This window comes from Harpia harpyja, chromosome 3 (genome assembly GCF_026419915.1).
Source record: "Harpia harpyja isolate bHarHar1 chromosome 3, bHarHar1 primary haplotype, whole genome shotgun sequence".
NCBI classification, from domain to species: domain Eukaryota; kingdom Metazoa; phylum Chordata; class Aves; order Accipitriformes; family Accipitridae; genus Harpia; species Harpia harpyja.
Genome location: NC_068942.1, coordinates 64,766,419 through 64,780,401, shown reverse-complemented (window position 1 = coordinate 64,780,401; position 13,983 = coordinate 64,766,419). Strand labels below are relative to the sequence as shown.

The window sequence follows — 13,983 nt, the reverse complement described above, 5'->3', positions numbered from 1 at the left end:
TACCCTCCAGCCTGTTCCCTAAACTATCTGTGGGAATATACAAGAATTTGGAAATGTTTACCAGACTGCAGTTAGATATTTGAAGTTAGTTTCTGAAGGCAATATGCTAGATATGTTTAATTACTTTGGTTTTGGTTTTGTTACAGATGATTTTCAGACAGCCCAACTCTTGGCATTAATACTGGAATTGCTAACTTTCTGCGTAGAACATCATACTTATCACATAAAAAACTACATCATTAACAAAGATATCCTGCGAAGGGTACTCGTTCTCATGGCCTCAAAGCACGCTTTCTTGGCATTGTGTAAGTTTGAAAGCTAAAGAATAAACTAGTATTTTGTGAATGTGAAGTGTTACATATCTTTATTCTGCTGGAAGAAAAATGTTCACAGATCATGACAATTTGTGACTGAATACAGAAATTCTACTGTTATACTCTGTGTTTCTCATACCAATTTATAGATAAGTCAGCTAATATTAGTAAATAATTTTGCATTTATTAGATGTCTTTTTTTCTAAAAAGCAGAAGGATTTTTCTTAATCTCAATGTAGAGCTGAATTGAAAAGATGGTATCTCAATATTGAATATCCTAAGAGAACTATTTCAAGTTTTTATATTTTTTTAGTAGAAATTATCAGAGGTATTTAATTAGAGATACGGTTATCTGACTGCATTAAACTGCACAGAAGCTCAGTGTGCTGCTGTTCAAACTCTGGCAGTTTCTTAACCATGCTCAGCACAGTAATAGCAAAGCAGTGTGACTTAATTCTGGAGGCAAGTAAGAGATTTTTTCCATGATTCCATTGTGCACGTAGAGTAAATCAAAGCCTAAAGTTGACTGAGCAGTACCATACAATAAGAAGTGCCTTTCAAATTTGTAACTGAATCACCCGAGTTTGGTTTTAGAACCCTTGAATAATCTTTTTTTCATGTACACCCAGCTGCTAACCAAAATGTGCTGCCTTATAGCAAGATGAGACTGTCTGTTTATGCATGGACTTTCACATACTTGTGTATGCTTCGGAGTTTCAGAAATAGCATTAAACTGGATGTAAATTAAGTCTTTGCTTTACTGTGTGTGTGAAGAAAATGTCATTTACCAATTTTAAAATGAGATAGTTTGCATCCTAATCAAATAAGACTTAATTAAATGTAATCAAACTTACATTTGAGTAATAGGAATGATAAGCAAATTTCCCAGTTCTTCTACTGAGAAAATCTTTTACCTTTATCATAAGCCATTTAAAAAATTGAAAATACACCTTTATGTTAGTAGTAATATAGTTAAACAGTAGTATATTATTTCTTCAGTGAACAGAGGTGGTTTCACTTGTACAATTATGATGGAGGATTTCTTTATGATAAAATAGTTAAGTAATCTTCAGCAGTATAGTCAAGACTGTTGAAAAGCAGAGAATAGCTGAATGTATTAACTGGTTCTTATAATACAATGCTGTATGAGAACTGAGGTTGCAAATTGCCCTAACTAGTGCTGAGTAATTTCTGGATTTTTTTCTTTTAAATTTAAAAATTTAAAAATTCTTTTGACAACACTTCTGTTTCAGGTGCCCTTCGTTTCAAGAGAAAGATAATTGGGCTGAAGGATGAATTCTACAACCGTTACATAATGAAAAGTTTTTTGTTTGAACCTGTGGTCAAAGCATTTCTAAATAATGGTTCCCGTTATAATCTGATGAACTCTGCCATAATAGAGATGTTTGAATTTATCAGAGTGGTGAGTGCTGTTACATGCTGAAGATAATTACTGTATTGTTTAATCTTGTAGTTGAAGACAACTTTTCTTTTTGCTCGTACCCTAAATTATGCTATCATAATGGGACAGTATGATACTGTATTTAAATGAACTTTCTTTTATATCACTGTTACATATTTGTACATGTTCTTTCTTATGTTCAAACAGTACCTTGACTTGAAAATTAAATTCACTTGATAGTGTATTCACAGTACCCAAATTTGCAAAGGCAGCACTAATCAAGTTTCATCATGCAGATTGGATGGGCCTGTTATGACAGGAATGTAATTTGAAACTACTGCTACAAAAACATCAAATTTAGCTGTGCTCTGTAATGTCAGTTCAACAGAATATGGAAACATACAGAAGAGATACCAGTCTTTTTTCATTATATTAATGGAGTGCTACAAATTCCTTCTGTGGGGAGTCTCTTAAAATATTCACGCCTGTTTGGCTGTCTGCACAGTACTGTTTCCTCACTGTTGTTTGCATCCAGATTCTGACAAGATGCTGTACAGACTGTAAATGTGGTAAGTCAGGCCAAGCTAGGGTGCAGACAGTCATGGAGGAGTGAGTGAGTGAGTGATGAAAAAAGGAGGCTTTGTCACCTCTGGAAATCTTCTGTGCTGATGACCTCTTTCCTCTTTGAGTTGGGACTTAAGGTAATTGAAGACAGATGACCTGATCGTCATGGAAGAGTTGATTTTAGAATGGTTTTGAAGTTATGAAAAAAGTTAATCCACATAGGTGGCCCTGACTTCGGGGCTGTGGTCTTTCATTACTCTGTGAGATTGGGTGCTGATTCTGCAGTTCATGCTATGGGGAAATAAATAATCTTTTATTTTCTTATCCTCCTTTTCACATGGATACTCAGGTTGCATTTCCAGAATACTTCTTGGTATCTGCCGATAATTTTTGTCAGTTTTTTTTAATCCAGGTTTCTTTTTAAAGACAGCAAATTTTAAAAAAAAGCATGCTTTTGTTGTTACTGATGCATTACCATTCATAAGAGGTGACCTTTGAGCACGTAACCAAGAAGGGAAATAATTAGTATATTAAGATTTTTGTTGCTTTGCTTGTCCTTAGTAGATGGTAATTCAGGTGTTTATTCTGCAGTGTATTCCAGGGGCTGTGCAGTGCTAAGAAAGACAAACAATGCACAGGAGCAATTTTCTTGGTGCAGTATGCAGACCTGTGCTAGTCTCAGCTGTCTAGAGTGGCTTTGGGCAGCCACAGCACTAAACTGAAATAGCAGAACAGTTGGGAGCCTTTTGTAAAGGATCTTGACCAACACTGTGTGGCCACAAATGAAAAACTTGATGTTAGTTTCTGATGAAAAATACCTTCCTTGTTCTCATCCTCCACAAATGCATTGAATAATTATTTTTACATACTTAATTTATTTGCAGCGAGGAAAGAAACAATATGAATGCTAAGTCTGTATCTCATAAACATATTTTTTAATTGACTGATGGCAACAGGTATCAGTTAGTCTATCAATATAAAAATATTTATAAGGTACAGTGGGGAAGACCTTTTAGAATTGGTTTTGGTATAATTTTCTATCAGGGTTTTAGGTTCTGTTCATGTGTTTTGAAGGAGATATTGCTAGAAAATTGCTGCTATTATGCCTGTTTCGCTAATCAAATATTTGAAGCTCTTGATTTTTAACTACACTTGTATGCATAATACTCATATTTGCATAAGCTAATTAATATGATGCTTCCTGTAGATTGTTTAAAAATAATCTCTCATTTCGGTTACTTTTTACATTGTATTAAATAAATGCTTTTGAATGAAAATAAGTCACTTTATCTTTGTTTGTTCCTATAGGAAGATATAAAATCGTTGACAGCTCATGTAATTGAAAATTACTGGAAGGCACTGGAAGATGTAGATTATGTGCAGACATTCAAAGGACTGAAACTACGATTTGAGCAACAAAGGGAAAGACAAGATAATCCAAAACTTGACAGGTAAAATGCACTAAATGCTCTTATTAGTATATTATTGCTTTAATTCTGTTTTGGGAATATTGGTGGCTTGTTCTGTGATAGTGGGAAATGTAAATCATTTAGACTCCTGGTTGCATCTCAGGCATTGTTGAATTTACTTGATTAAAAGTGTGATTTCCAGATGTGTTACTTCAAACTCTTGATCAGCTTTCAGCTAACATTAGTTGCTGGACCCCCAGTAATAAATGCTAGGTTGTCATATCCTAAATTTATGTACACTACTGTAATGAGGCTGGAAGTCTGTCAAGTATCTGAAGTTCATTAGCTTAAATAACAGATTCCCACTGTTGCATTTGAAAGATTGTTCAGTTGTGAATATCATTCTGTGGATTTTTCCTTCAAAAATTCACGTCAGATTTTCTTTTATTTTAGTTAGTTGTAGGAGTAGATATTTAGACAAGCTCTACCAAAATGACTGAGAAATAGAATGTACAAAGAAGTTTTTAGAGGATGCTTTTTCGTCACTGTTAGATTTGCTGATGGAGTAAAAAACAATCTGATGTAACACTTGAATCACTCCTTCTGTTTGCCAGAGCATAAGTTCCTTTCCTTAGTACACAGTTACCCAAGGTTAAAAGGTTAGGGTGTCTAAAAATAGGAAGCTTAGGACTTTTTACTCCATTTATTTTTGGCAAACGATATTACTTTTGTGTGTAGTTTCATTAAAACAGAATGGACTGCTTGTGTGAATAGATGAGTTACTCTTAAGAGTTGTTAGCAAGACCTGTTCTTGTTCTGTTGTCTTGAATTAGTTTGAAAACACATTAAAAAATTAATCCTGATTAGTCATACTAGGACATCTTGAAATTTCAGATTTCTAAGTTTTTTTTATTTCCTGCTACAGGATTTCTTAACCAATATTTAAATTTGAGACTTGTACAATTAAAATGAGAGTATAATTGTAGATTTGTTTTAAAATGTTGAAGCACTTTCAAGAGTATGTGTGGGATCTGCAGTTTTGAGTACTAATGTTTTACAGGTGAGATGTTACTATTTTGGCTTGTGTCAGCTAAGCTTGGCACTTAAATAGCTGTGAAATTCAAGCTTGTGATTCTTACATTAATGCATTGTGCTGGAAAGAACACCCAGCCACTTCCTTCAGTAATTTCCATCCAGTATAGGAAGTAAAACCTAAGTCTTTCCTTGGCTTAAGTTGAGCTAAGTGATTGTGTATAGTTGTGCCGCATGAGTTTATCCAGCAGAAAGTTATAGCTTCAAGAGGTTTGTAGCTCAACCAGCTCAGTTTTTACCTTCTTCCTACATCTTATATAGTGGCTGCACAAGCCCTGTCACAGTCCATGTAATTTCTTAAGTGAAAACCCAGAAATAATAAAATGCAAAAATAACAAGAATCTGTTTACACATTTTAGCAAAGAATAGTTCAGTAAGGAAGGAGGCCAAAAATTTTGTTGACATGGGCCACAAAAGTATTCAGAAGAGTGCCACTTAAGTAATAGTTTTGCACTATTAGCAGAACTTGAATTTAAATGCAATGTAAAATGATGCAGTATGTATAGATCTAGATGATAGTGTTGGCAAGCAAATTATTCAGAATTAGATTTGTTTTTGAAAGCACATTTAGGGTTCTTATTTAATACCTTGTAATTTCCTAATTTTTCCCTGCTGGCTTTTTCCTGCAGTCAGTAATGCAAGACCTTTTCTCTAAATAGAGTAAGCCTAGATTGTATTATTAACATTTTGATTCCAGTAACAGAGACTTCATGAAAAACATTAAATTTCAGACTTACATTGTGGCCAGTAAATTTTGAAGAAGTGCTACAGAAAATTTGTCAAGTGTTTCACGCTTTTGTTGGAAATTGACTGTTAGAATCAACATCTAGCAATGAAAAGAGTGTTTTCAACCTCTCTTCCACTTCTCCCCCTGTTCTTCAGGGTGCATATCACTGTCCCACTCCTCCAAGGCCATAACACTGCTTCTGCGAGAAAAAAGAAAAGGAAAGTGGAGCTGAGTTATTATTACCAACACTAATAATAGATCAAATGGGGAGGGAGAAGTAGCACTTTGTATCCAAGACTCTGAAGAATGGAAAATATTGATAGTGACCAAAAATTGTAAGAGCTGGCAGAAAGAGACAGCCGTCTTTTTAATGTATCTATTTTAAACTGGAGTCATATTTAAGTTAGATTTTGGGTTGTGTTTTTTTTTTCTTTAACATATTGGATGCCAAATACTGACGAGTTATAAAGTATTTTCAGAAAAAGTCTATAGCTTCTAAACTCTTTGTTTTACTTTCTATTTACCAGTGCAAACTGTTAAACCAAGCCTGAACGCAACACTTTAGTGATGTTTATTAAAATTACTTTTAATAGTGCTGTTTGTAAGCTACAGAATTTTGGACAGATAGAGTAGTCTGAATGTGCCATTAGCAGAGTTGTACTTCATTTGATTCTTCATAAAGAATTTTTTTTAATGATATTTGCATTGAAAATACAAAGATTCACATTGCAGAATGATTTGCTGGTATTTTTACTGCTCTACAATATTTGTAAGCTGTCACTGTAAATGTTGAGTAGAAGTTTTAATATTAATATGAGTTGTTTTTAAATCTTACTTTTCTGCAGCATGCGTTCCATTTTGAGAAACCATAGATACAGAAGGGATGCAAGAACCCTAGAGGATGAGGAGGAAATGTGGTTTAATACTGATGAAGATGATATGGAAGATGGAGAGGCAGTGGTGCCCCCTTCTGACAAAACTAAAAATGATGAAGATATTATGGACCCTATCAGTAAATTCATGGAAAGGAAAAAATGTAAGTGGTAAGAAGAAGAATGCCATATAGCTTATGCAGAAGCTGTAACTTGTATTCTTTAGTCCTACTGCAATGAAGGATTTGCATGTATTTATTCTGAGGTTCTTAGATTTTGGAATTGTGACACCAAGTTTGTGGACTACCCCTTCAGAACAAGTTTTGTTTTCTTTGAAAGCAGAATGATACAAAATACTGGTGTTGATTTCTTAAAGCATTTGAATTACAATCTTAGCTGATAGTCAAGTTTTCCTGTGTTTTATTCAGGTTTATAGTTCAAAATTTCCAATGTAAATGTTAGGTGACATCATTGGTAGAATAAAAGTGTTCATTCCTGGCCCATGACAATAGCTGGTAGGTGGTATAGTAGTATGGAAAAAAAAAAAGTCTATGATGACTCACTTTACCAAGTTGTACATAAAGTATTAAGCCTTTTCCCACATGGTAAAGTGCTTTGTAATTAAATGTTTCCCACAGAATAAAGTGATTTGTAATTAAATGTTTCGCTCAATAATAGTGGTTTACTTTTGCTTTTTTTTATGTGTGTTTATTTTTCTTCTCTCCAGTAAAAGAGAGTGAAGAAAAGGAAGTTCTTCTGAAAACTAACCTTTCAGGTCGTCAGAGCCCAAGTTTCAAGCTTTCCTTTTCCAGTGGTACAAAGTCTAACCTTACCAGCCAGTCATCTGCAAGTAATCTGCCTGGATCCCCAGGGTCTCCCGGATCCCCAGGGTCCCCTGGGTCTCCAGGATCAGTTTCTAAAAGCACATCTCAGATGGCAGCTATTACAACTAAGGTAATTTTGAATGGACATAGGTTGACTTCATTGTTACAGACTAGGAATTTGCTTTAGCATCTCTCTCAAGTTTGTGTTAATTCTGACATGTTAAGCAGTAATGGACTGTCTGGTTTGTCTGTATTTTTTCTCTGGCCTTTAGTATTTTTAAGGAGATGTGACATGTATATAAAAAGAAATAAAACTCTTTCAATGCCCAGACTCTTAAGTATGAAGTATACAAATAGCTGCTCTTTGTAGCAGTCTATACTGTGAAATACAGACAACACTTTTTTGTTAAATTGCACAGGGATGTTTGGAAGGTAGAAATATAGAAATACTTGGGAAACACTGCCAAATTTTGCCAGACTCCACAATGTCCCACCACCTCCATTAAGCATTTCTACTGTTACCATTTTTAATATTGTTCAGAATGATACAACTGGCACGTGTGAAAGAAATAAATTGTATTGTGGAGAGGTGGTTGCTGTAAGCCAAAACATAAACAGTTTTTAATATCCTAGCATGACTTTTTACCTTTTGAAATAACATACAGTTTTGGGTTGGAACATATTGAAGTAGAAGAAAGCCCGTTTAAAAGAGTCAGTATAACTTGCAGTCAATATCCAAAATCAGCATTTTAAAATTCCTTTTAGGATATGCTGTTGGATTTTATCAGATTTTTTGGCTAAAAGTATTTAAACCAAGTCAGGGAAATAGAGTGAGTGGTGTTGTCTCAGCACTGGGGGATAGATAAGGTAGTGTTGGTACAACGTAGTTCAGATAATGAGAATTTACTTTCATAACATGGGTTTCCATTTCTGAAAGGTCAGGTATGTATCTCAGGTAGCCTTGGAATAACTGAATCATCCTTATTTTTTAATGCCACCATGCTGCTTGTTCACCTAACTTCTAGTAAAGGCAAATGGGGGTTTAGGTTTTTTATTTCTTATAGTTGAACATGGCTTAAGAGTTTGTGTTTAGATTACCTTCTGTTGAAAACAGCTGAATGAGAAGAGTTCAGCTGATGGAAGAACTAAGGGATGTGTCCTCTGAATCCTTCTGTGGAGGAAGGGGGAGCTATTTAATTTATGAAAAAAAATACAGTAGGTAGTCAAGCACTTTTTAAAAGGGATAGAATTGGCTTGGAATTCAGTTCAGTCTATTCTGTATTTCTGCTGGAGGCTTGTTCTCTCCCAGGCAGTATAATTCCTTGAATCTGAAATGGAGTCTTTGCATATGGAGCATATTGTATACAGTATTGGCTCCAAAGTGTCAAGTCGTGGTGGCAAAAGAAGAATGTGTGAGTTAGAGTGAATATGCAGTGCACTGAAAAAGCATTCATGGATTTGGGCATAAACCACCTTCTTTCAGTAAAACGGACACTGTTTATAAATGTGCCACAGTCGCAAACTAGAAGCAGCGTTGAAATTGGGTTTTACATTAATTATCTGATCCTATTACTTTATGTGTATTATACTCAGTGTTATGTTGTATGTGACTGTACAGGATACATGTAATTGTTTATCGAGTTGTATTTTGGTATACAGTTGGCTGAAATTTTCTGGTTTGGATGTCTATCATTAGGCATCTGAATAAGTAATATGATCCTTGAGTAAAGTACCAGTAACTGCCATTGTAGTCAAATGCTGGTTAAGCTTCAGAAATTGCAACGTACTGTAGTTAGAGGAAGTTTTAGAAGTTCATGCCGCTGCTTCATGGGTCCAGAGTTGCCTAATCTTAAAATCTGTGGTTATTTGCAATACAAGGGAGGTTTTAATATTACTAGATAAGCTTTCATTTCCAGCTGCCAAGTTGTTTAAATTTTGTAACATGTACACCTCATTCAATTATATTATACAAAAAATTCTTTAAGTTACTACACGTTTAAACTAGCTTTTGTGAAGACAGACTGTCTTCTAAAAGTATTGTGATACAAAAATTCAAATTGAAGGATATTCTGTATTTGTTTGAAGTGCTTCCAGATTGCTCATTCCTGCAGTCAGCTATGCTCAGTAAAAAAAAAAAAAAAAAAATTTACATCTTTACAGATAGAGCTGCAGTGACACATTGCAAAACTAAGTAGATTTTTGGATTTTCTTAAATTTCAACTGGAAATATTTCTATCCAGTTGGATAGGTAAAACCCATTTTGGATTTATTAATTTAAACATTTTTCAGACAATATAATTTTCATTCATACTGAAGGATTTATTTTTGTTCTGCTTTGTTTTATTAAAAACTTAATGAATCAGTATGCTTATGGCAATATTCTGTGTAAACATCATTTTCCAATCAATGTGCAAACATTTTCTGAATTATAGTAATTGTGTGTCCTTGTAGGGAGGCCTCGTTGGGCTTGTAGATTATCCTGATGATGATGAAGAGGATGATGAAGATGAAGATAAAGAGGAAACTTTACCTTTGTCAAAGAAAGCAAAGCTTGAGTCATCATAATGGCAACTGCTGAAGAACATTACCAGTTGGGGGAAGGATTTTTTTTCCAAAAACAAAACAAACCCACAGCAAAGCAGCAATCTTTTGTGAATTACTGTGTGACACAGATCAACCTATACAAACAGATTTCTGCCAATCAAGTGCCAATTCAAAGCAGAAGAAGGGGAAATATTTCGTTTAGGGGAAAGACTTACGCCTTTGAGCTCTCCAGCTTGGACCACATATTGCCCTTTTCTCAGGGAAGGAAATGGAAAACAAACAAAAAAAAAAGCCAACAGGGCAGGAGTTTTGTTAGTGGAACTCTGGATTGGCTGGTCAGTTGCTACAATCGGAATATGCTTTCTTGGACCATGTATGAGACTTCTGAAGAAAAGGCAGTTTTTGCCATAATTCTTCACTAGTTAAGAATGCCAGCAGTTTCTTTGTATAAAAGAGACCTGCCTTTGAAATCATACATTCTGAACATTTTAGTCAAGCTACAACAGGTTTTAAAAACCTCTGCGGGGGAGGGCTGAATATAAAGTTTCCTCTTTTTTTTTTTTAAATCTTTTCCCTTTGCCCTTTAAACTGCAGAATTTTTTTTTGGAGGTGGGGGATTTGTTTGTCCCTTCTTGATTAAAGATTGAGTGGAATTCTAGATGTGGTCACTTTTGTGTCATAATTTTTTTTTTTGCCCCCCTGAGTGTATGCTTAGTTGTTGAGTATATATTTGGGACCATTAAAATTTTTTGATGTAATATAATCTCACTGTTGTGGTGGTACCTGTTTCACCCTGTGTAATTTTGTTCTGCATCACAGTTCTTAATATGTTTAGGATTTTATGGAAGATGGTATAGTTTTTATTGGAAAAAAAAAATAATCTTACCACAATGTGCATAGAAGCAATACTATTTTGTGACTAAATATTTTATATTAAATTTTACATCAGCAACTGTCAAGAAAAAATTCAGGGAAATAGGATGGAATAAAAAAATTTAAACCTATAAATATGAAATTAGTATTCCAAAGAGACTTTGAAATTTCGTAACTCAGAACAATGATGGTAGACTAACTCATCAAAATGCAAGATGGATGATTTAGGAATACCAATATATTGACTCATTTGACTTAAAAAATAAAAAAGAAATAATTAAAGCTGAAGGAAAATGGCATTAGTGGTATTTTTTTAAAACCTCTGATTCCCTTTGGAATACCAGTTTTAGTGAATCAAAGATGGTTGTAGAATAAACTCTTTACAAGGATACCATCTTTTGAAATTTATTCTAATACTTAATTGAAAAACAGCAATTAAACTTTGGGTCTAACTCAGTGACTATATTCTTTCCACTTTTTCCAAAAATCTAAATAATATTAGTTATTAATTTGAAACTAAATGTTATATCCTGCTTCCTTACTGCTTTTACAGAAGATGGCTTTGATTGCACAGCAGTGCTTCCTGTGAAGGGGAGTTTATTCAGTTCCTTTGCAAACAAGGGACCCTTTCTTATGTACATTTTCAAGAGTTGATTTCCTTTTGGGTGTTCAAAGCACCAATGTTGAAACAATCATGATGTTACACATTAAGGTATCACATACAAATAGAAATAAGAAATGAAAATCTGAGGCTGGATCATACGTGATCACACCCAACTGTAGATTAGCACTTTGTTTCTGAAAATGGTGCATTGCATGGCAGACTCTATGCTAACTACAAAAGTCAAAGCTCTTGCGCTTCGACTTTATTAATACATATTAGTAATTTCAGATTTAAATAAGAGTGTGCATTAGGGAAAAATAATTAGCCATCTTTTCCTCAAAAAGTTCATTTGAAATCACTTTCCAAGGTTGAGTTTTTACAATGTGTTTGAAATGTCTGTAACAGGGCACTTCTCAGCAATAAATTTTACAGAGAGGGTGAGAGTTGAGCACTTGGATCACTACAAGATTAGATAACAACCTTCTGCAGTATGAGAGTCCCCATGCCGTCTCAACGACCTGTCTGAAACCTGATTTTTGCAACTTTGGTGTCAGAGCAGACATGACAAGGAAATCTGTAATTTTGCAGGTTTTCTTAATTAGCCTGAATTTAAATCCTTCCCAATCTGTCAAACTTCCCTTGAGCATAAAGCTCTCAAAATTTATCCATATAGTCGTCTTCATGTTCTCCAGGCTATATCTCAGGAAGTCATTCTGAGTTGGTCAAAGGAACATTTTTTGTTAATTTTTTTTGTTCCTTCAGCTATTGAGTGCTTGGTCTTGTGATATTTGATGCTGCAGTCTTCTAAACTTTCAGATACTTTCATAATACTTGTAGGAATCTTGGATTTTGGACTTTCAGTACTTGAAGAATTACATTTAACAGAATACTATCCTTAAGTTACTGGTTTCAATCAAAATAATAACTGAAGTAGGAATATTTTTGAACTTTCTGTATTTTTATGAAGCTCTAAAGGACTGGTAAAATACTAGCCGTACATCTTTTAATGCTGTCTAACTTGTAGTTAGATGGTTAATTGTCTTCCCAATTATCTAATGCTTGTGGCCTGACAGGACGCATCTACGCTTAGATGATATATTCATGGAAGTTGGAAGTAATCAGGAAGTTGGTGAGTTGGGGACAGCGGTAGGTATGCTCTTGCCCAATGAGTTTCACTTTTGTATTCATGGAAATCTTGACATATATTTCAGGGAAAAAAGGAAATAGTGGGATTTTGAGAAGTGATGGATATAAAAAAAAGTGGGTATGAGTTAAGAGATGGAAAAAATTGTGTTATGAAACAGTGTTCCTTTCTAGATCTTTCTCTGGGCTGATGGTTTTTTTCTTTTTCTTAGTTTTAATACCATTTGCATCCCAAGAGAGCTGTGTGTATACTGTATTAAACATGGCTTGGTCATCTTAATTGCATTTTAACTGTACCCTTAAGTATGGTTTACAGGGTAAACCCTTAAGTATTGTACAGGCAAGATACAATGTGCTTGAATCATCAGTACAGGCCCCTACATTCCTTCAGTGGTTGCCAGACTTGGTGCTGGTTACTCTGATTTACTCTTCCCAGCTTTGAGCCTAGGTTCACTGGGGATACCTGTCGGAAGTCTATAGGGTACCTGGTCCGCCAAGGAAGCACATCCTTACACTAATGAAAGTAATGCCAGGTAATCTGGAATATTTCCAGATTTTTTTCCACTGTACGCAGAGGGCAGGTGCATTCAGGTAACAGTGCACGTCACTAAAAAACATCTCCTATGTCATGAGGGCAGAAGGATCTGAATACTGGTGTATCTAGCTAGCAATAAGTTGCCTCTAAAATGTACCTGTCTGTAATATACCTACTTGGTAAACAAGATCAGACTATTCATCCATCTCTCATAGCCCACCCAGGTGACATGTCACATTCTCATGGAATTAAGTGTCAAGTAGGCCCAATCCTTTTAATATACCAAGGATGAAACTGTTCAGAGTGGTTTTGGCTGTGTTTTTTCATCTCTGCAAATTTCAGAAACTGTTTAATTAGATAACCAGTAAGAGTGTTCTCATATTGCTGCTGTGGCTCCATATAGGGAATTGGCTACCTTGCAACAAGGCAACAAGTTAGGCTAGCTGCCTTGCTAAATTATGTTTCCTAGCACCTGTAGAGTGGCCACAGAAGTTCAGCCTTACCTTACGAGCCGTTTTACAGCTGCAGAGGCATCCTGGAGCAACACTCTCTATACTAGAGTAGTGCTGCAGTTCCCCTGCCTTGATGATATCAAGACCCATTCCACATAAGCTATGGAAGTAGGAGACCAGATAGGTTACTGCTTGGGCTCACCCGCAGCGTAAGTGTAAAACCAGGCAGGCATTCAAAGAAGAGAAGTTACCAACAACTGAAATTTTTCAAGATCAGTTGTCCATGTGCATGTTCTCCACCTGCTCCTACTGCTGTCTCTTTTTGGAGTCCAGAAGAAATGAAGGTATATACAACTTACCGTTCAGTCCAGAAAGGAGGCAGGGTATGTGGGTGTGCTGCAGATACAGCAAAACCTTCTGTGGAAGGATTTGTAATGCCTGCCGTCAACCATAGCCGCAACTTAGTCTGTTATGCAAGGGAGTCTCATGCAAGGGAGCCATAACTTACTATGTTTTTGTAGGTGGCTGGCTATCTGGTGAGCTTGTATCTCGATTTAATATTGCTGTAGTTGCAGTCACATTTGTTGGACCATGTAAATCTTGTGGTTTTTTTATATAAATTGAAATT

At 35.2% G+C, this 13,983-nt stretch overlaps 1 protein-coding gene across 6 annotated transcripts in view; it reads left to right on the top strand.

Annotated features, from left to right (window-relative positions):
* PPP4R3A (protein phosphatase 4 regulatory subunit 3A) overlaps positions 1 to 10,511 on the top strand; it is a 46,927-nt gene extending 36,416 nt beyond the window's left edge. For all 6 annotated transcript variants that reach the window (XM_052782996.1, XM_052782998.1, XM_052782997.1 and 3 more), the window contains 6 exons: positions 147 to 305; positions 1,568 to 1,737; positions 3,589 to 3,731; positions 6,354 to 6,544; positions 7,108 to 7,334; positions 9,656 to 10,511. In XM_052782996.1, the coding sequence (XP_052638956.1) occupies positions 147 to 305; positions 1,568 to 1,737; positions 3,589 to 3,731; positions 6,354 to 6,544; positions 7,108 to 7,334; positions 9,656 to 9,769 (1,004 nt within the window). In that variant the 3' untranslated portion in view covers positions 9,770 to 10,511. The remainder of the gene's footprint in view (positions 1 to 146; positions 306 to 1,567; positions 1,738 to 3,588; positions 3,732 to 6,353; positions 6,545 to 7,107; positions 7,335 to 9,655) is intronic.
* Positions 10,512 to 13,983: the final 3,472 nt, after the last annotated feature.